The sequence below is a fragment of the Notolepis coatsorum genome (genome assembly GCF_963971535.1).
Source record: "Notolepis coatsorum genome assembly, chromosome: 7".
Classification (NCBI taxonomy): Eukaryota; Metazoa; Chordata; class Actinopteri; order Aulopiformes; family Paralepididae; genus Notolepis; species Notolepis coatsorum.
Genome location: NC_140171.1, coordinates 31,847,924 through 31,870,050, shown reverse-complemented (window position 1 = coordinate 31,870,050; position 22,127 = coordinate 31,847,924). Strand labels below are relative to the sequence as shown.

The 22,127-nt window shown below is 45.0% G+C and overlaps 1 protein-coding gene across 1 annotated transcript in view; it reads right to left on the bottom strand.

The window, feature by feature from the left end:
* cntln (centlein, centrosomal protein) overlaps positions 1–22,127 on the bottom strand; it is a gene marked incomplete at its 3' end in the record, with an annotated part of 226,962 nt that overhangs the window by 30,514 nt on the left and 174,321 nt on the right. The window contains exons 15-17 of the mRNA XM_084318234.1: positions 15,842–15,926; positions 12,839–12,920; positions 12,060–12,346 (exon numbers count right to left, since the gene is read on the bottom strand). Coding sequence (XP_084174360.1) covers positions 12,060–12,346; positions 12,839–12,920; positions 15,842–15,926 — 454 coding nt within the window. The remainder of the gene's footprint in view (positions 1–12,059; positions 12,347–12,838; positions 12,921–15,841; positions 15,927–22,127) is intronic.

Sequence of the window (22,127 nt, the reverse complement as noted above, 5' to 3'; positions counted from 1 at the left end):
ATTAGGCACATTGGTTTGGTGCTGGGAGGATGCACGCATATTTTTCAGTCCATTCACCTTTGAATTGCAGCGATTTTCACTGTCGACTTTTCTTTTACTGGCCATCTTTGAACATGCCATATTTTTCTACTAGCTGCCTGCTGGCAAAACTAGGCTACTAGCTACATTTATCTCACAGAGATAAAACTGGGAACGAGGTTACTAGCTACAGTACCTGCAGATTAGACTACCTGTAGATGCGCTGTCAACTCTCACTCTGACTTGGACCCGTTGAAAGAGACGACATGCATTCCGTGAAGACCCGCCATACTCTGCCTCTGATTCGCAAACTGTGGGTGGGGGAAACAAAAACGCTGACGGGACGCTGAATATGATTGGACCAAAGCAGAGTAGACAGACACAGACAGTGGAGCAGTGCAGCCGGACATGCAGAGCACTGCTTGCAGAGGAGATAGCGGAGAATTTTGAGGATGCCTGCCATACGCACTGCACTGGTGACAGGATATCTTTTCCTTCCACTTGGTATCACTCCGGAATCACGTTTCAACCAAGTCACTAACGTTGCTGCCATGAGCCTGCGCTATGGTAGCCTACAAGTAATAAAATAAATTAAACGTCCAACTCGCGCAACGACTCTGCAAAAAGTTGTGCGCGGGCCGCACTAACACTAAACTTTGATGTCAAGTAGGGGGCCACAAAATATCATCCAGCGGACGGCAATAGGCCGCACGCCGCGAGTTTGAGACCCCTGCCTTAGGGCGACAGTAGCTCGGGAGGTAGAGCAGTCGTCTGGTAATATGGAGGTTCCCGGTTTGATTCCCGCTCCTCTCGGGCAGCGTGTTGAAGTGTCCTTGAGCAAGACACTTAACCCCTAATTGCTCCTGATGAGCAGGTTGGCACCTTGCATGATTGCCTCCACAGTCTGTGTGTGTGAATGTGTGAGTGAATGGGTAAAATGTGAGAAACAAATTGTAAAGCGCTTTGGATAAAAGTGATATATAAATGCAGCCATTTACCATTTGCCATTATGCCGGCTTTGCCAAACAAACAAAAGCCAGCTAAATGTGTGTGATTTTAGATACAGTAGCTTGCCAGAAACACTGATCCAGCTGATCCAGCTGGGCGATAAAACTATAACGATAATTATCGCAATATATTTTAACCCTTTGGGTGCCGTTAATGTATAACTACGTTTCTGTCGCCCGACGGTTGAGTGCCGTAAACGTAGATCTACGTTTTTCTCACGGTATTTCTTTTATTCGCTATTGCCATTCATAATTCAGCGGGGCACCTTGTGCATGCTGTACTGAATGTGTCTGAGCTGGCAGACGGTATTATACCGCCCTCTAACGCCTTCGGCCACTATTGCACTCCATTAGAAACTATGTTTCTACCGAGCTGAGGTGTGGGGGCGGGTCCTAAACACTCCGGCAAAACACAAGCTTGTAGGGATGGCTTGGACAACTGACCCCGCCCGCCCGCTCATGTGCAATGCCCAATAACGTCGGAGACAGGATCGCTGTGGATAACTGGAATGGCGATCAGATAATTGGATTCTTTTTTTTGCATTACATCAGAGACCAGGCAAGGACTCTATATATCCAATCTTGCGTTGATCTGATATTTTTTTCTCCCGCGATCGAAGCTGTCTGTGTGGACTGTGTGTGGCTGTTTACCGTTGGGTGCAGGAGGGGGGGGGGGGGGGGGGGGGGGGAGCGCCCGCTCCAGGGCCCATTTCATGTATGCACGAGGAGACATAATAATGATAATCTAGCGTTGATTTCAGGAAAATTCGATAATCAGGCGAAAAATGACAACGTAATAAGTGGATTCCACTAAAACGCTATTTTCGCATCTTTTTCCTGGAATTACTCAGAAGCACCCAAACTATATTCATATTCAAAACGGTATAAAACGGAAATGTACGGATGAAAAAATAATCAGTTTTTTGCACGTTGACCAGAAGCAACTCACTGACAATCGACGGTGTTATTAGACCCATAGCTATAATATAATATATAGGTTTAGCTCTACAAACAAGGTGAGCGTTTACATGGGGTTAATGGACGGCAAGGCCAGATGCACTTCCTGGAAGGGGCGTGGCACTCAATCTGTTAATAATCGATATCGATATTTCTTTGTGACCTACAGGGCAGTTTTAAAACCAGAGACAGTGGACAGACTTGTCTTTCTTGCCTGCAACTTAAAGTAATGGCTTTAATTGTCCAAATGACAATACTGACCAAATTGAGATTTATTTTTCTCTTGTCCATTTATTTTGTTTGCTTTCTAATTTAAAATACAGTTTGAAGCCGTCTGTACACAGTAGGCTATGTGTGCTAGCAGAGCTAGTCTCCAGTCGCGAGTCACGGTGCACATGTGCGGTTGTTTGTCCACCAAAAAAGCGTCAAAAGATAGAAAAGAAACTAGCAGAGCCAGAACTATTCAACTCCCCTGGAGCCATAGCCAGCAGAGAAGCATGTTTACTTTAGCTTTCAAACCAGCTGCAGCCTGAGAACTGGAGTGTGAGGGGCTGTAACACTAAAGATGGCGGCAATGACAAAGAATTGCTGCAAAATAAACATACATCTGTTGTTGAATTTTTTTTTAAATTTTATAAATATATATTTTTTTATTGTTTTATTGGAACTATCTTACTGTTTCTTTCACTATTAGGACAATTTTACACAATTCATGTGAGTCTATGGAACACATCTGTAAGGTTTCTCTCAAATTTTTTTATTGTTTTATATTTCTAATCGAGTACTCAAAAGCAGCATTTTTCCACTTCAAGATTTCAAGCTGTTTTGGCCTCGCTCCGCCCATACTCACTTTGAGTGACAGTCACCCACAGTCTGCGACTGGCAGACAGAGATAGATAGAAAGATTGAGGGGGATACTAATTAATTTCGCCGCGGGGGGCATAATCCCACAGGACAATGCATTGGTAACTTGTTTCAAATGACAATATATACCCCTGTGAATATTATTGCACGTAATATGGGCGTGCGCGTGGGAGCGTGTGCAACGATATTTTGACAGTGATATGCGAGTGCTCCCGACTGTGGGGGAGAAGCTCCATCCCCACGCGCACACACATTTACACACACTCCTGCGCACGGTCCCTCTCTCTCTCTCCCTCTCTCTCTCTCTCTCTCTCTCTCCCTCTCTCTCCCTCGCCCTCTCTCCCTCCCTCATTCTCTGCTGTCTGTCGGCACCCGCGTTTGAGGAAGTAATTCTACTCGCTCAACTTGTTGTTGAGCAAATTGTTGATTGTGGGCGGTGACTACAACCAGTGCCTTATTCACGTCAGCAAAACAGTAAAATCAGAATGGCTTAGTTGAGTGAGGGAGGATCTCGTGAACTCAAGACTAGACTGATGAGTCAAAATGAGAATTAGAGAAACAGACCCCATTGATATAATCCCCCATTGCTAGGAAAAAATGCTAAACACTGGAAAAGGCCATTTATAAGATATGGGACCTTTAATACTTATAACAATATAGATAATTATCGATATTGAGTGATATGATAACATTATTATCATATCGTTATCATGATATCATTTTTGGCCATATCGCCCAGCCCTAATACAGCATCAGAGGCATCACGTGTAAAAGCCAGTTCAGATCAAGATTCACAACGAGACTGCAAGATCATGTCTAGATGTTTGATTGTAAACATTCTAAATACATTGTACTTCTCTCCCTAATTTGTTTGTTGCTTTCATCTCCACTCCTTCATACTGTACATTGTAGGCTTATTCAAACTCCCCCTTTGTGCTTAAGATTTTAAATAAAATACTACGTTTACAAAATGACACACGCACATCTTGACACACATCTTGGGGACCTAAAAAGGACGCATAGCGATCGCCATCATGAAATTATAAGCTGCTGCTGGAATGACGGGAGGGAAATGCTCACATGAAGATACCAACTAGAGTCCAGAGTACTTTGGATTTGACTGACTGTGCAGGCAGGCTACTGGGGCAGGAGTCACAAGAGCTGAGGAAAATATAATCAATTTGACATGTATAACTCATGATGATGAGTTAAGACACACTTTCTCGGGTGCGGCTGGGTAGTGTAGAGGTATAAGAACTTGCCTCTCCCTATGTGTAACTGAGGGGTACAATTCCCTGACTGTATTGAATAAGTATGGTATCATTAAACCACTACTGAGTTATGTACATTACTACTGGCCATACAGTACACAGGTATATGTGATGAACACCCACACAATAACACGGCTTAACAAGGAAAGTACTGTTTGTAATATTTATTAGAATAGCACCAAGATTATCTTACATTTATTAAGAATTAGAGTTGCGCTTGTAAGGCGAAGAATGTGCATGAATAGGTCAAGAGCGTAAGTCCATGAGCATATTACGATGGGGATAATTAATACCACCTGTAGCATAAGAATTATATAAGGCACACTCGTAGGTCAGCTGGAGATACTAAGGGGGTTCCCTCCGGTTGTAAGCCAGCAGGGGAGAGGAATGTTCGGATGCAAAAGTCTGGATCAACGAGGAATCAATAAGCTCCAGCTAGGGGAGGCGGTACATATACTCCCTTCGATCGGCAGACGAAAGCAGCAGCTATAATCCAAGTATGCGTGCAGCATGGATGAAAGCCAGCCAGCCTCTTCCTAGAGACGGGCTCGAGTGATGCTCCTCACGGGTAAATCCCACACAGCAGCGGGGTAGACGGTTCTCTGCTCCAGCAACCACGGTACCAAAATCAATATAATCCAGCCGGAAAAGGCTCTGCATTCACCGGTATAGATTCTCCTGTGCACGGTACTTCACATTAACTAGGTCGAACTTGACGTTATTTCACTAAGCTCTGACACTTTTACTATCCTATTCGCACGCGGTTATAAGTGCTCTATTTAGACGCAAAGTTGCTCACTTCACTTGGTCGTTGACTCGTGGTGAAGGCTTTAACGTTTGAGGGTAACTAACTGCTGTATCCACCTGCGCCGTATTTATACGTAAGGTGAATAATCTAGTGCCAACCTCAGTTCTGTCTCGTATTACTGCGCAAAGCTGGGCATGTTGAGACAAGCCTTGGCGGTGGCTTTGAACTCGGCATTGGGGGTATGGCCGTTGGCGCCTAGGGGATCGCTGTCCAATAGGAGAACAAATATTATGGTCTGGCTTGTACCTAGGTAAAGGGATATTCCGTGTATATATACAAAGAATATACAAGGGATATCAAACGATATACAAATATTATACATGGGATCTCAAGCAATAAATATATATATTCGGTTTAATCTGACCCTTTGTAACACTATGAACACAACAATTGACAGTGTTCACGGGTGGGAAGCCAGTGGGGTATGAGTCCTGGTTGCAACAGCGACTCCTACTGGTCGGTCTGGGCACCTGTTCATCAGGGAGGGGATCTGGGGGATAAACAGTTATGCGGTACCGTTATGCGGTACCGATAGCGGTGAAACTCCGAACTGTCAAGAGAAAAGAATCGGCTGGTCGACTCCACATATCGGAGGATGCATGTGGTTAGTCTACAGCCTCCTCAGACCAACAGTAGGGATAGCGCAACGAACAGGAGGGAATTGACATAACGTCAGAATTGGGGGATGGGGATTTAATAAATGTTTAAAAAATACACACTTTCTCTAGGCTTTTGAAACGTGCACAATTAGTGTGATTTTCACTTTTTGGGTTAGAAAATTACAAGGAGGGAGTCAATAGGGAAATATTTGAAAATATGGAATATCTCCAACGATCTGCAATCCAGTTCTGATGGCCACAACCCCTTGGATATGTCTGTATGCTACTAATGGCGGGTACGCTCCATCTTAACGCCACACCCCTGTCCCAGCATGCTGGCAGTCTCATTTACACAGACACCGGGGGCTACCCCATCCCGGCAATGTCACTACCTCTGCTGGCAGCTTAATGACGGAATAACAATGCCCCCCCCCTCCCTACATACACACATTCCGTCTTCATACCTTTTATACACACACACATTCCATCTTCATACCTTCTTCTGTTTGACACAGTTGCAAAACTTACTCAGAAACAACCAAATGCCCGGCCTAAACCATGCGTTCTCGGCTAACGAATTCATAAAATTGATCTCATAAGAGATGAAATTGTTGGCTTACTCAACAATCAGAGTCCCTCCCAACCTCTGATGGGCTTTCCCCCTGACTTTGAATCCAGCCATACGTTATGCTGCCTTGAAAACATCTCACTTAGTGCCCTCTCTAAATTGGTTGGTGCGGCTAAACCCTCAACCTGTCTGTTTGACCCTCTTCCAGCAACTCTCATCAAAAAACTCTTCCCAACTCTAGGCTCTGGCCTACTCAATATCTTCAACACCTCTTTGTTTACTGGTGTGGTGCCCCTGGCCTTTAAATCAGCAGTCATTAAACTAGGGATGCACCGATATGAAAATTTGCCACCGATACCGATTATTCAACTAACACAATCGGCCGATACCGATACTTGTGGCAAAATATTTTTTTTAAATATTTTTTAAATATGAATTTTTTCTTGTAATATTTTTTTTTTTGTAATTTTTTTTTTTTTTTTGAAACTACTACAAATTGTGCTCACCGATATGAACATAGGCCTCTTTACTTACTTAAAAAAAGGAAACATCAAGAAATAGCACTATCTCTCTCCCAGTATGTTCTGCAGGGCTGCAGCTAGATACTAGTTCTCCCAGCATGGTCTACCTACTGGGCTGCAGCGAGATACTATTGTCTCAACCAATGACATTTTGATTGACAGTCGATTCTGCCAATTACGTCACACACCGCTTGCACCCGCCTCTGCTGTTACCACCAATCGGCAAGCGTGTTGCATTTTTTACTCCTGCTTTTGTCCGCCATTGATTTTGAGTTGACGAGAGGTTTTCTAGAACAACAACACGGCGCGGCTGACGTTTAGCTTTTAGCTCCGCAGGATGACTTAAATGAGGCATAATGATTTTACTGCAACTAATGTTATAATAAAACAAAGCCTTTCTATACATGTGTCTGATTGAAAACGTTATTAACAGATTGCAGAATGGGTAAAACTCAGGGCTCTGTGAGCAACGGAAGGAACTGAGCTAGTATGAACGCTTGCTACGTTCGGGGTAAATAATATGCAACCTCTGCAACAGGTCCTGCATTATTATATTATTATTATTAAACGCTTGCTACGTTCGGGGTAAATAATATGCTGATGTTATGAACATGTAACACTAACTATATAATGTTAATGCCACAAAACGAATGCCTTGTTAATCATAAGTAGTAACTTTGATGCAGTAGCTTGTGTGTGTGGGCCGGGGGCGGCGTTGTGCAGGTAGGTCGCGAGTGAACTTTTTTTTGTCTTGACGCTACACAAATTGATGGATATTTATCGGCTACTGCCATGTTATAATAAAACAAAGCCTTTCTATACATGTGTCTGATTGAAAACGTTATTAACAGATTGCAGAATGGGTAAAACTCAGGGCTCTGTGAGCAACGGAAGGAACTGAGCTAGTATGAACGCTAGCGGCGGCACGGTGGTGTAGTGGTTAACACTGTCGCCTCACAGCAAGAAGGTCCAGGGTTCGATTCCCGCTAGGGGACCAGGTTTCCATGATGCCAGGTACCCAGGTGGGGTATCTCCCAGGCCTTTCTGTGTGAAGTTTGCATGTTCTCCCCGTGCTCGCAAGGGTTTCCCCCCCGATAAGATAAACCCAATGGAAAAACATGCACAACAACAGATCGCTAACGCTGTGGCGTCCTTGACGAAGACGGACAGGAGCACTTGGATTGGTCCCCTGGCGCGGCTCACGTTGACGCCTGTCTGCTCCCGGCTGCCCTTGGGGGGGAAGGATGACGGGATGGGTTAATCGCAGAGACGAATCGCATCGGCGATTCTAAAGAGACAATGCATGCGTGTGTGTTCCGGTGTGTGTGCTAAAAAACTAACCGCTGTGTGTACCGCTAAAACATTGAGTGTCGTTGCATGCCGAATAAAGACCTCTGCAACAGGTCCTGCATTATTATATTATTATTATTAAACGCTTGCTACGTTCGGGTAAATAATATGCTGATGTTATGAACGTGTAACACTAACTATATAATGTTAATGCCACAAAACGAATGCCTTGTTAATCATAAGTAGTAACTTTGATGCAGTAGCTTGTGTGTGTGTGTGGGCCGGGGGCGGCGTTGTGCAGGTAGGTCGCGAGTGAACTTTTTTTTGTCTTGACGCTACACAAATTGATGGATATTTATCGGCTATTGCCATCGGCACATTCAAGCTTATCGGCCGATAGGCCGATTGCAGTCAACAAGGCACTTATCGGCCGATACCGATACCCGACCGATACATCGGTGCACCCCTACATTAAACCACTACTTAAAAAACCGAACCTCGACCCTCTAATCTTAAAAAACTACAGACCCATCTCCAATCTTCCGTTCCTATCCAAAATATTAGAACGGATTGTCGCAACGCAACTCACAGACCACCTATCAAACAATAATCTTAATGAATCTTTTCAATCTGACTTTAGAGCCTTACACTCCACCGAAACGCGGTTACCAAAGTCACAAATGACTTACTGCTCTCTCTCGACTCAAACCTAACTTCTGTGCTTATTGCTTGATCTCAGTGCAGCCTTTGACACTATCGATCATTCGATTCTTCTAAGTCGGCTCGAGAATCATGTTGACATTCAGGGTCACGCACTTGCTTGGTTTAAATCTTATTTAACGGATAGAACACACTGCGTGGTCTATAATGATTTAACATCTGAGACTCTCCCAGTGCAATGCGGTGTCCCACAAGGCTCTGTTCTGGGCCCTTTGCTATTTTCGATTTACATGCTACCACTCGGCAATTTCATATGCAAATTTGGCATAAACTTTCATTTTTATTCTGATGACACCCAATTATATACCTATGAAGCCAAACGATTTTATTGCACAATTTTTTTTTGTATTGGATTCTATTATATGTTGTACCAATTGCACATCGTTGCGGGCAAGACCACCCGCATTTCATTGTATATCCGTATGCCGTGACAAATAAAACTCTTGACTTGACTTGACTTGATTCCTCCCAATTACACAATCTTGAGGCTTGCCTGCTTGCCATTAAAAAGTGGATGTCGCAAAACTTTCTACTCCTTAATGCAGATAAAACTGAGATGTTAATTGTTGGCCCCCCAAACCAAATTTTTTAGTCCTCCCTCTTTATGCACATGTAAAACATTTCACCAAAATTGCCTTCTTCCATCTTCGTAATATCGCAAAAATTCGCCCCATTTTAACTCTGGCTGATGCTGAAACCCTAATTCATGCTTTTGTCTCATTATGTCTAGACTACTGTAATGCACTTTTTTCAGGCCTACCTAATTCAAGCATCAAAAATCTTCAACTCGTGCAAAATGCGGCTGCATGGATACTAACTAAAACTAGAACATTTGATCACATCACACCAGTTTTGTCCACTTTACACTGGCTTCCTATTCAAGCCAGATCTGACTTTAAAGTGCTACTCCTCACCTACAAAATTTTAAATGGGCTCGCACCACTCTATCTATCTAATCTCATCTCTCGATACTCGCCCGCTCGTGCTCTGCGCTCACAAAATGCGGGGCTTCTATAGATTCCTAGGGTTAAAAAGAAATCTGCCGGCCACAGAGCCTTTGTCTACCGTGCTCCCTACCTGTGGAACAAATGACCTGCCGTCGTCAGGGGCGCCTGCTCTGTCAAAGCTTTTAAATCCCTGCTTAAGACCCATCTTTTCTCTCTCTCCTTCAACCTACCCTGATCTCACCTGGTCGGGGACTGACCCTTAGATTAATCTGTCTAGTTTAGTTAGCATGTCTATTTGCTCCCATGTCTGCTTTTCTGCAGACATGGGAGAACCTTTTTAACCTCTGTCTCTGTCTCAACCGGTCCCATGGAACAGCTTCATACCGCCTTCCGTCTGGCCTGCAGTGCTGAACCTTACCTGCTCTGCCCAATTCTGAGTGGTTACTCCTGCCCCCCGGGGCATACGGCCCTGAGCTATTGTCTTGTATCTCATCCTGTATACATACGCTTGCAGTAGTTCTATCTATTACTCAATTTCACAACTTTTTTTATTTTATTCTACTGTCACCATGCATGCATATGCTCACTACATGTATGTATTGCTCCATCTCCGCCCACTACAAACATGGGAACTCTAACCCCCCCCCATCTCTCTGAGTGGTTGTCTCGTAGTGTTGACCAAGATGGTGGATGTCTCGGGGTCTTGGCCAAGATTGCAGTGATTGTTTTACGTGCACCACCGAGGCCATGGATCAGCTTCTTACCGTCTTCTGTCCGTGGTCTGTCAACGTGGTTTAGAGTTCATTGCTGGGCTATTCTATTCACATAATATGCTTACTACATATATCTATTCTATTCACATATATGCTTACCACATTGTATCTATTGCTACAGATACAGCCCTGAAAAATCAAGCATCTACTGCTCCTCTACCACTACTCCACCACTCCACTCCAAACTGATTTTGTGACTCCTATTGTTTTGGACCGGGCCAGATTTCACACCTCCACTGCCTCCCACAGGCTGGGGAGATTTTCATCTTACATTTTTATTCGTCCCAAATGTCCCATCCCCATCCGATTTCTTAGCTCTTTTCACAGTTTATTTATCATGCATTGCAACACTAATATATGGTCAGTACCCCAAGTCAGACTGCCCATATAAAAATTATCTTGGTGGTCTGAGGGCAGTAGCCCCCGACCCCCTCCCTGGGGAAGCACTTAAGTTAAGTACCCTCCATGTGTTTACGTTTAGACCCAGCCACCAGCCCCCGAAAATTTCCACCTGAGTGCTAGTTCTAAAGTGGTAGAAGAGTGGCAGAAGCGCAGCAGTAGGGACCTGAATCTGAAGGGCTTCATCTATATGTCCGCCCATCACAATCACGCGAACTGTCTAGCGCCTGTCCCCCTGTCTCCCTGTCTCTGGCTGTCTTGTAGTGATGACCGGAGTGTTGGACGTCCCGTGATGATGACCGAGAGGATGCGACCCTCTCTGCGCCGCCCCCTTGCCTCAAATAGATCCGCCATCAGGTCTATTTTTTATCTTTCAAAATGTTCAGTTGCTATTGCATGCACTTATCTGTGTTTCATTACACTTATGAGTGCATGCTTACCAACTGTTTCGCCTGTTTTATTGCAACACTACTATCACTGACTAAGAAGGGAGATCCCCCTTGAATGGCCCTTCTAAGGTTTCTCTCCTCCACATTGCCTGTGGTGCATTTTTTCCTATTGTTAGGTTTTAGTGAGTTTTTCCTTACCTTCATGTCTGGGAGTGTTACATTTATTTTATTTATTAGAAAATGTTTGGCCTTTATGGTGTTTTTGTTTTGTTCTTGATTTTTATCCTATCAGCGCTTAGCAGGCGCCCCGACCAAACTGTAGGAGTCGCTGTTTACAACGACCCGGACCCACCCCGCAAGCTTCTCCCACCCTCTAATACTGCCAATTGTATTAGTGTGAACGGCCAGCCAAGCTGGTGACAACCCCGGAGCCGAACAGGCGAATCCAGCCGCTCCGGGGTTGGTGACGAACGCAATCTCCGTTACGCCACCTGACCGCCCCTGTTCTTGATTTATTGTGATGTTTCTTCTTGACTTGTAGACTCTAAAGAAGACGAGTCCGGCCCATGGCGACATTAGCGTGTGTTGTTGGGCCTTACAAATACATTTGATTTGATTTGATTTTGATTTTATACAGAACGGCGAAATGAGGAATACCGCCGCAACATTCCTGCCTCGCACAGACAGTGTAAAAAGGGGCTAGAGAGAGACAAGAGATCCTCTCCTGCGGCACTGACCTCTTCTGGGCGAGGGCAGGCCTGTCAGCCGCACACTTATTAAGCATGATAAGGGCAAAGGGGCTGCTACTGCTGCTGTACCCAGGGCCCTCCCTGCAGCCAGCTCCAGAAGAGCCAGAGAAAAAGAGAGATGAAGACCAAACCCCCCCCCCCCCCCCCTCCCCCCCTCTCCCTCCCTCCTCCCCAGCTACCTGTGAGAGCTGCTTGCTGCTGCCGAGTTTCTCAGTGAGGGAGTTGAGCCGCGCGGTGATCTTCTGGTTGGTGCGCCGCAGCTCCCCGGCTGAGAGCGCAGCGTCGTTCCTGGCGCCTTGCAGGATGTCCACGTGACGCTGGAGGCTTTCCAGGCGGTGCCGCAGAGAGGGGGAGGAGGAGGAGCCGCACTGGGTCTTCACGGCCATCATCATCGGCGTCCTCCTCCTCCTCCTCCTCCTATCCCTCGTTTCTTCTCCTCGCTCCCCAGGCTGGCGCTGTTTATCTTCTAACGGGAGGAAATAGACATGCGTGCCTCAAGAGTCGACAAGTGCAACAGAAACAGTCCAACTCCCCGCCTGGAAGGCACTGCTGAGAGGTAGCTACTGCTGCGTGTGTGTGTGTGTGTGTGTGTGTGTGTGTGTGTGTGTGTGTGTGTGTGTGTGTGTGTGTGTGTGTGTGTGTGTGTGTGTGTGTGTGTGTGTGTGTGTGTGTGTGTGAGTGAGTGAGAGAAACATTGCGTGATAATCTACAAATAGAGTAATTAAGCCCTTCCATATATAACCAAAAACAAGTATCAAGTGTGTGTTTCCCATAGAATGTGTGTGTGTGTGTGTTTGCATGTGTGTGGTTGTGCAAAATGTGCACGTGTGTGTCTATGTGTAATGTGTATGTGTGTACGTCTGTGCATGTGTTGGGTGTTTCTCCCTCATCAATTAACAGTCAATAAGGTGTTTGCAGTTTTGCACGAGTGTGAAACATACAAGACTATTTATGCTACCTTGGATCGGAACCCTGTGTTGCCCTCTGCTGGGTTTTGACACCATCGATTCGTCGTCCGAAAATGGCACGACCCTGTAGGGCTGAGAGAGAGAGAGAGAGAGAGAGAGAGAGAGAGAGAGAGAGAGAGAGAGAGAGAGAGAGAAAAAAGAGAGAGAGAGATCAAAAGGAGATGAGGAAAAAGCAGCAGTTCAATTAGTATAGCCCCTTTTTAGTTGATTATTCCATTAATCGATCGTTTTGGTCTTAGTCGACGAAGACGTTATTAGTTGATATCATAAGCAATTATTTTATGCTTTTCTTCCAATCCTGAATAAGTTAAAATAATGAGCACATCTCTGGTAAACACTAGATTTAAAGGGGTCATTCTGCATAATTGCATGCAGGGGAACACAACCTTACAGATTTGCCGATTAAATCAACTAATCGATGAGTCTTCTTTGGCTATTAGTTGAATTAAGAACATCTTCCGTCGAGGACGGCCCTGCGGTTAATGCAACACAACAGGTTGACACGGCGCATTTCCTGAACGCAACCCGTGATGACACCATGATCACAGGGCGCACTCAGTTTAACGCAACATGACAAATCACCTCGCGCTTTAATAATTCACCTCAGCATGTTCACACGACACTTCGACTTGAACGCTACGGATATGGCTTTTGACATACAACCCCCCCCCCCCCCCCTCCCCTATCACTTCCTCTCCTCTGATTCACCTCTCCAATGTGTGTGTGTGTGTGATGTGTGAGTTTGTGCATATCATCCATATGTGCACATGTGTGTGTGTGTGAGTGTGTTTGTGTGTGTTTGTGCACGCACAGGTGTGTGTATGTGAGACACCTTGTGAGGGAACCAGTGTTTGTAGTGACATCAAAGAGGCCTCTCCTCCCCCTTCCTCTGTCTTTCCTATGGAGGTTTTGATCAGGGCCCGGTTTGATCACAAGGAGCCTTGCGGGGAGGGGGTGGGGGAGCTTTGGTTTGTGACACGGCGCGGCGCGGGGGCCTGCTGCTGTCACGGCGATGAGCCCAGGCGGAGCTGACGGGCACACGGAGCCGAGAGGAGAGAGGAATCTGAAGGAATCTGAGAGAGGTCCTGACAGCTCACTGACTACAATACCCCACCTCCTCCCTCTAGTCCTCCTTCACCTCCTACCTTCCGCCCTTCCTCCCTCTAAGAGAAAGAGAGAGAGAGAGAGATTATTTTCAAAGCTCTCTCTTCCTCACTCTATCATTCTCCCTCATGGAACAGAAGAGAGGGGTGATCTCTCCCTCTCTTTCTCTCTTTCCATCTCTCTCCCTTCTTTTTGCTCTCTCTAGGGTGTGTGGAGCTGCCATGTCCTGCTGTGAAGGGGTTTGATGTGGACAAGAGCGAAAGGGTCTTCCTGGCCTATCGATTTTGCAGTGTGTCGAGAGGAGAGAGAAAAAGAGTAGCCAATGAGAAAATGTCTTGGTGATGGTAGGAGCAAAGGTGAGAGCCACAATGGACACTCTACACAGTATAGACAGAGGCATGCCAAGTTACACGGATATCTCAGCAACACACTCTAAACTACTGAAACACTGACTAATCACTAGAAAGACTAGTGTCGATTCTTTAGGACTATGTTGACTAATTGATTAATTGATTTCATAGTCAAATCTGTCAAATATGAGTTACCCACGTGCAATAATCCAGAAGGAAGCAGAATCAGAAGAAAAAAAGAAGAGAAAAAGCCGGGCTTATTATTTTTCAGTAAATGTATTCAGCACAGGGGAGGGAGGGGGGTTTACAAATCTACTAATAAGTCTTGGTCGACTAAGTAAAAACCAGAAGTGCTGAACTGTCAGCATACAGTACAAATTTGCAGGATACCACGGATGCCATGCCATTCACAAAAAAGAGCAGCGGCCCAAGGATGCTCCCCTGCGGCACTCCACGTGGAATAAGATTATATGAAGATGCAACACCATTTATGCTCATGACCTGGGTCCTCCCAGTCAGATACGACCCGAACCATTCTGACATTTGACAATGGTACCGATAATTTTCACTACCATAGCTCATCAACCAATTGTAGTGTGAAGTTCCTTCCTGAAAGTTCCTTATTCAAATAAAAAATTATACACATGATCCCGACCAAACTGGCCGGAGGGTCTTGGTAGATTGTCAACAAGTGTTGACTCCACGTGGTCAATTTAATTTCTGTGCCACCCTTCCACTATCTAAGCATATTTCTTTATCAATGACCAAGCTGGCCTTTGAAGACGCTGAGTGAGTATGTTTCAAAGGGGCTCCCAGATTAGAGTTTCCCCAGAGATTATAATTTCTTTTTTTAAGATTTATTTTTTGGCGTTTTATCGCTTTATTACTACTGGGCAGTCCAGTAGGGAGAGACCGAGGAGAAACGGGAGACAGAGTGGGGGGAAGACATTCGGGAAATAACGACAAATTCGGGAATCGAACCCGGGTCGCCCGTGTCGCGGCTGAGCGCGCTATGTGGTTCGCCACTGGGGCGCCCTTCCCCAGAGAATTTTGGATGCATTTTTATATTCTTGAATTTTCCCCCACCGGTACTTTGTCTCGCAAACATAGAAATTCATCAAATAAATTCCTATCGCCCCGTTTTCTAAATTGTGCCAGAATGTTGTCTAGTAATAGAATTTGGTCCAAAATGTCTGAATCAATCCAAGCTTCTGTACGTTGTTTGAGTCAGACTTTGTCTAAAACCTCCTTGGCTTGGTCACACTCCAGATGGCAACGTTTGTTGGACATTTTCCAAGTTGTAGTGTTTTATTGACCTGATGCTGGCCGTGTTGTGTTTACCTATCTGACCGTGACAACCTTTTCTTGTAAGACTGTGACCTTTAATATTCCTAGGGGTGACAGACCAGTCAATGACTAGTGCTACTAGACTTGGTGATTCTGGTGAAATTGTCAATCAAAGAGCAATAGTTCATAAAACTGCTTTAACTTTTAGGAATGGGCGTTGGCGTTGAAGAGGTGGTGAGGATGAAGACCAACCTGAGTGCCAGGGTGGTGTGAGTGAGGTCTGATCCGGCCTTTTCTCCTACTGTTCAGGCTGTCAGAGTAATCCTCCCCACTGTCACTGTGGAGAGGAGAGGAGAGGAGAGGAGAGGAGAGGAGAGGAGAGGAGAGGAGAGGAGAGGAGAGGAGAGGATGAGTGGAGGAGAGGAGAGGAGAGGAAAAATGGAGGGGGGAGAAAAGGAGGGGAGGAGAGGAGAGGAGAGATTGTTATTATAGGCCAAGAATCAAACCTGCAACCACAGTTCTGAAAGTTAAGTACAGTACCACCCTGGATCTGACAAATTAAAAAAAAAAAAAAAAAGTCCAATTTACCTTTATGGTTTAGTTGACATCAAGCAAAAATATGTGCATTTTTCCCTCCCCCTCCAACACAAAATCAATGTCCCATCCAATTTCTGAGCAGGAAGTGTAAATGTGGTTGTAAATGAAGAGGAGCGGCAGCAGTCGGTGCTGATGGTGAATGCATCAACATGTATGAGAGCTGCTGTGGCCTTCATTAGCCTTCTGTGTGTGACAGACGTGTGTGAGAGAGGCACGGCTGAGAGGAGCCGAGAGCCGCCCCCGCCTGATGGACAACACGGTAAGGGCTTCCTGAGACACACGCACACGCACACACACACACACACACACACACACACACGGATATGTACAAATGAATGCTCTTAGCATAGTAGGTAGTAATAGACACACACACACATGGATATGTACAAACGAATGCGCTTAGCATAGTAGGTACTGTAATATAGACAAGGTAGATTACTTAGTAGCAAAGTGCATACTAGTAAAATAAGTTTAGTTAATTTAGTTAGTTTCTTATTTTTTTCTTCTTCTCATATTGATTGAAGAGGTGTGAGGCATAACAAAAAATATTGTTTGTTTCCTGTTGGTTGTCAGTTAAGGCCATGGGTAGGTATGGAATTTATTTATTTTTGATTTTATTCTTTCCCACGGCGACTATGGATAGGAATTTCTTTATTTAATTAAAATGTTCACAACAACATGGATGCATGTACTCTGTCAGCATGTTTAATATCCATAATACTAAAGGTTTGACTAAGATTTCTATGCAACTTTATAAAAAATTAAATAAAATAAAAAAAGGAAATTTATTTTTATTATTTTTCTTTTATATATATTTTTTTTTAAACTCATAAAATATATTGGGTCGCACCTAAATCGACAGGGTCGGTCAGCAACCGGAAACAACCATAATTTTTTTAGGCCTGATTTCAGTCGATGGCGGAAAATTGGGCAGGTTTCAGCTGTCCTGACTGGGGGGGGGGGGGGGTCTTGAGGGTTGTGTATGCACAAACACACACAAACTCAAGCATGCACACACAGGCACATGTACATAAACTCTCTCTCTTTTCCAATAGGTGATGTAATTTTGTTTTAGCTGTGTAGTAATTTGATTTCTCTCTCTCTCTCTCTCTCTCTCTCTCTCTCTCTCTCTCTCTCTCTCTCTCTCTCTCTCTCTCTGTTACCCCACCTCCCCCTGGTAGCTCTCTCTCTCTCTCTCTCTCTCTGTTACCCCACCTCCCCCTGGTAGCTCTCTCTCTCTCTCTCTCTCTCTCTCTCTCTCTCTCTCTCTCTCTCTCTCTCTCTCTCTCTCTCTCTCTCTCTCTCTCTCTCTCTCTCTCTCTCTCTCTCTCTCTCTCTCTCTCTCTCTCTCTCTCTCTCTCTCTCTCTCTCTCTCTCTCTCTCTCTCTCTCTCTCTCTCTCTCTCTCTCTCTCTCTCTCTCTCTCTCTCTGGTTTATTGACAGTGACCTTTGACGTGGAGGTAGAAAGAAGCCAGTGACATTTACGCTGGCTGGGTTTATTAAGGTGGGGCCTGGGAGGGTAAGACCGCAGAGACCCGGCTGGAGGTGGAACATGACAGAGCTGGGAGCTAGTTAGGGTTAACCTGGCCTGGCCTGGACCGGCCTGGCTGGGGACCCTGAGACCAACTGAGCAGCGCTAATAAACACTGCTAAGTCTGCTATCCTACTAGTATGATGACTGGAAATAAGCTGAAGTGATATTGATGAAAAATGTTAGTGTATTAGTTTCACACTGTATTAGCACGGCAGGTAGGTAGGTGGAACGGTTCACAAAATCTACGGTTCGTTCGTATCACGGTTTTGGTGTCACTGTTTTCGGTTCGGTCGATATATGTTGTTTTTTATTTATTTTTTATTTAACACTCCAAAAATACCATACATCAGCATAAGATATATAGCCTAAAAATAATCCAACTTTTCAGTTATTCTCAAGGACGTAGTCATGCAAAAACTGAAAGAATGAGGCAGTTTGACATCAGGCACATTATTTTGACAGTGACAGTTAGAGCTAGGAGAGAGAGGGGAGGTATTGCTGATTTAAACATGCTCATTTATTTGGTAAAAAAAAGTTTACCTTTAATAATGTTTGGCACACAAAGACCAAACTGACTGAAAAATATAGGCAACATTGTCAAAGTATTAACTTAGTGCAAACAAACAAAATAATTAAACCTTTCTATTTTTGTGGCCACATTATAGACAAAGCCCACAAACATAAAGTATGCATATGCTCAACCAGCACTAGACTTTCTTACCAAAAAGAAAAAGTCACTGTGTTATTTAAAATAAATAAATCATGTGTACTAAATATATATTTACTTTTAATTGCATGAAACATTATGAAGTATTCTCTTATGCCGCTTTTCACTGCATGGTACCTAACCGACTCGCTTTTGCTTTTGAGTGTCTTGGATGCCGTATTTGAAGTGACGTCACACAAGGAAGTAAAGTCAACAGTAACACTGCGTTGGAAGGAGAAGCCCTGATGATATAATATAAACCAACAGCCAATAAATGTGAAGTTATCTTTGAACCTCTGTTGTCAAGCCTCGTCAATATACCCCCCCCCCCTTCCTTACTAATGGAACTGGTGTCGTGGAGTCACTTCGCTGTGAGCGTTTCCACGGTTAGCTTGCGGCTAACGTTATAACCGAACAATACACACATGCCCCGAACCGTGGAGGTCGTACCGAACAATGTACGGTTCGAATGTGAACCGTTCCACCCCTAGTAGGTACATAAGCCAAGTACAAACAGCGGTATGCTCCTCTTAACTCATTGACTGCCAAAAATGAGTATATTCGTTTTTGCGCCCATGCGTTGAATGCCAAAACAAGTATATTCGTTTTAAGTTTTTTTATACTAGACACTCCTAGTGTATGGTGTTGGTGTATGGATCCTTGTATATACTATGGATGTGGTAACCCTGGGATACATTGATACAACTGAAATAAATGACGATCGAATCCCGATAGGTGGCAGTGTCAGTGGCAGTGGCCAGTTGGTCCTGTCCCCCATGAACTCAGCTGAGCAAACTGTTTGTGAGAAAGGTGGCAAGAGTGATTGGTGTGTAGCGAACGATTGGAGATTATCATGAAGAGGAAATACAAGTTGAAGACTATCCCGAAGGTGCGTTTTCACCAGACTACGTTGGAGTCCGCATTATGGTAAATCAGAAAAATACTAAAGCCAAACCGGCCAAGGATGTAATGTTATCTGTTCAGAGCGTCTCACCGCGCCGCAGTAGTCGCAAGAGAGCACGTCCAGAGGCCGAATATTTCACTGGAATGTTCAGCGATAGAGACACAGACAGCAAGATTACAGAGTCAGACCCAGATGAGCCGGAATTGATGCCAAGTCGAGAAGCAGGTAAGATTACCCATGGTGGTTTTGTGAATAGAACAATAATATGCATCAATATGAGCCCTTTGACCCAGAAATGACAAGTGTCGAGCAACAAGCACGAACTGCGTATGCTTCACAAAAGATGCGATATCTCTCTTACTAGAAAATTAGCAGGATTTTTGGGAAACTGGCCACTCTTTAGCCTGGGATTGCACATGAACGGATGTATGTAGAATACACGGTTTGTTCCCTGTTGGAGTATAAATATAAGTCTTTCAAATGAGCCATAGTATGTCTCCATAGCTATAATATACGATGGATCTACAAACATTGTCAAAGCGGTGTGAAACGCTGGCGCCAGGGAGTAAACTTGGGAAACCAGTATGGCAGTCAATGAGTTAAGATGCTGGTGATTACAGGAATATTATTTATTATGTATTATTATCACTGTGTGTGACGTAGACGTAGTCTCAACGTAGTCTCATGGTTCAAAGCCTAAACCTTCCACATTATCAGGATAAATCAAGAAAGTAAAGTTTTCTTTCACGCACTGGCTGGTACATCTGAACATAGACACCATTTGTGCCATTTTTACTATAATTCTTACTATAATATAAAATAAATATAATTTACAGACAGATAAAAAAAGAAAATATAGCCTCCAAATGATGCCACGTGCCAAGGCAGGCTGGCAGCGTAGAGACAGAGTAGAGACAGCCTGTTGGCCACAGTCACAAGGCAGGCTGGCAGAGTAGAGACAGAGTAGAGACAGAGTAGAGGCAGCCTGTCGGCCACAGTCACAAGGCAGGCTGGCAGCGTAGAGACAGAGTAGAGACAGCCTGTCGGCCACGGACACAAGGCAGGCTGGCAGAGTAGAGACAGAGTAGAGACAGCTGTCGGCCACAGTCACAAGGCAGGCTGGCAGAGTAGAGACAGGACGGCCACGGACACAAGGCACCAGCGTTGGACGAGTGGCCGGTTTTAATTTCCCAGTTCCACGACACATGTAGTCAAATTGAGATGATACGTCCGCGGCCCACAGTGTTCAGCCTGACGGCGGCGGTGTCAGATGTATCGCGCTGTAACTACAGGCCCTGGGTCAGCCCCAACCCTCAAGGAACCATTAGAGCGCTCTCTCCAATGTGCTGAGTGGACAGTATAGTCGGAGGAGGAGGCGTTGGCTATGCTTCAAGGGACGTGCAAGTGTGCATGTGTGTGCAAGTGTGCGTGTGTGTAGGTCTGTATGCGCACACAAACGCACAATGTCTGCACACTGACATGACAGCGTGCGAGGCTGAGCAGTTGGTATGTGTGTGTGTGTGTGTGTGTGTGTGTGTGTGTGTGTGTGTGTGTGTGTGTGTGTGTGTGTGTGTGTATATCTGAGCTCTCTCTCTCACTCTCTCACCAGGGTCTCTCACCCATCCCGCTCAACACCGGCGTAACCCAAACAGCCTCCGTGGCCCCGCCTGCCCCGCGGTCCGACAAAACCGCTGATGTGCTCAAAATGGCCAACTGCCTCGAGCGGCTCCACAACATGAGAGCTGTGAGCCAGAGGCGAGGAGGAAGAAGAGAGGGGGAAAAAAAGAAGCACAAAGACTTGGCAGTAGCCTTAACGAGTCTGACAGCTTCATTTGGCACTATTTAGAGCCAACCTCCCAGGGCAAGACGGTAATGTAGTGTATTCCGGGGGAAGAGCTTTACAGGCGTATGGGCGCTGGAGACACACCGGCTAGATGAGAAGTAGGAGAGGCCTGCGAGATGCGGATTTATACTTCCCAGCCAATTGACAGGTGCCTTAAATAAGACAATGTCTCAATTTAGCCCCCCCCCCCCCCCCCCCCCCCACCCTCCTCTTCCTCAACAAATCCTCTTAAGTCCTGTCTCAGGTAGAGAGAGCGTTTGACTGCCGCTTATTAGCCACATGCAGAGGCATTAGGGAAGCAGGGCATGGCTACACACAGCCCTGTTAAAAGGACTCATGTGGGTTGGCTGGACTGGATACTGTTGATGAATTAGTTGGGTGGGTGTAAGAGAGAAACAGAGAATAAGAGAGAGTAAAAGAGAAAGAGAGAGAAACAGAGAAACAAAAAGAGTAAGAGAGAAATAGATAGTAAGAGAGAAACAGAGAAACAAAAAGAGTAAGAGAGAAAGAGAGTAAGAGAGAAACAGAGAAAGAGAGAGTAAGAGAGAAACAGAGTAAATAAAATAGCTTTGTAGCTAGGGGCACTACCCAGTCGAGGGCACTCCAAAACGAGGGGTAGGGCCAAGGGAAGGGAATTGGGCTAAGAGAGAAAGAGAGTAAGAGAGAAACAGAGAGAACGAGAGTAAGAGAGAAACAGAGAGAACGAGAGTAAGAGAGAAACTGAGAGAACGAGAGAAACAGATAGAAAGAGAGTAAGAGAGAAACAAGAGAGAATTAAAAGAGAGTAAAAGAGAAACAGAAAATAATACAGTAAGGAGTAAGAGAGAAACAGAGAGAGAGAGAGAGAGAGAGAGAGAGAGAGAGAGAGAGAGAGAGAGAAGAGAGAGAGAGAGAGAAGAGAGAGAGAGAGAGAGAGAGAGAGAGAGAGAGAGAGAAGAGAGAGCTAAGAGAGTG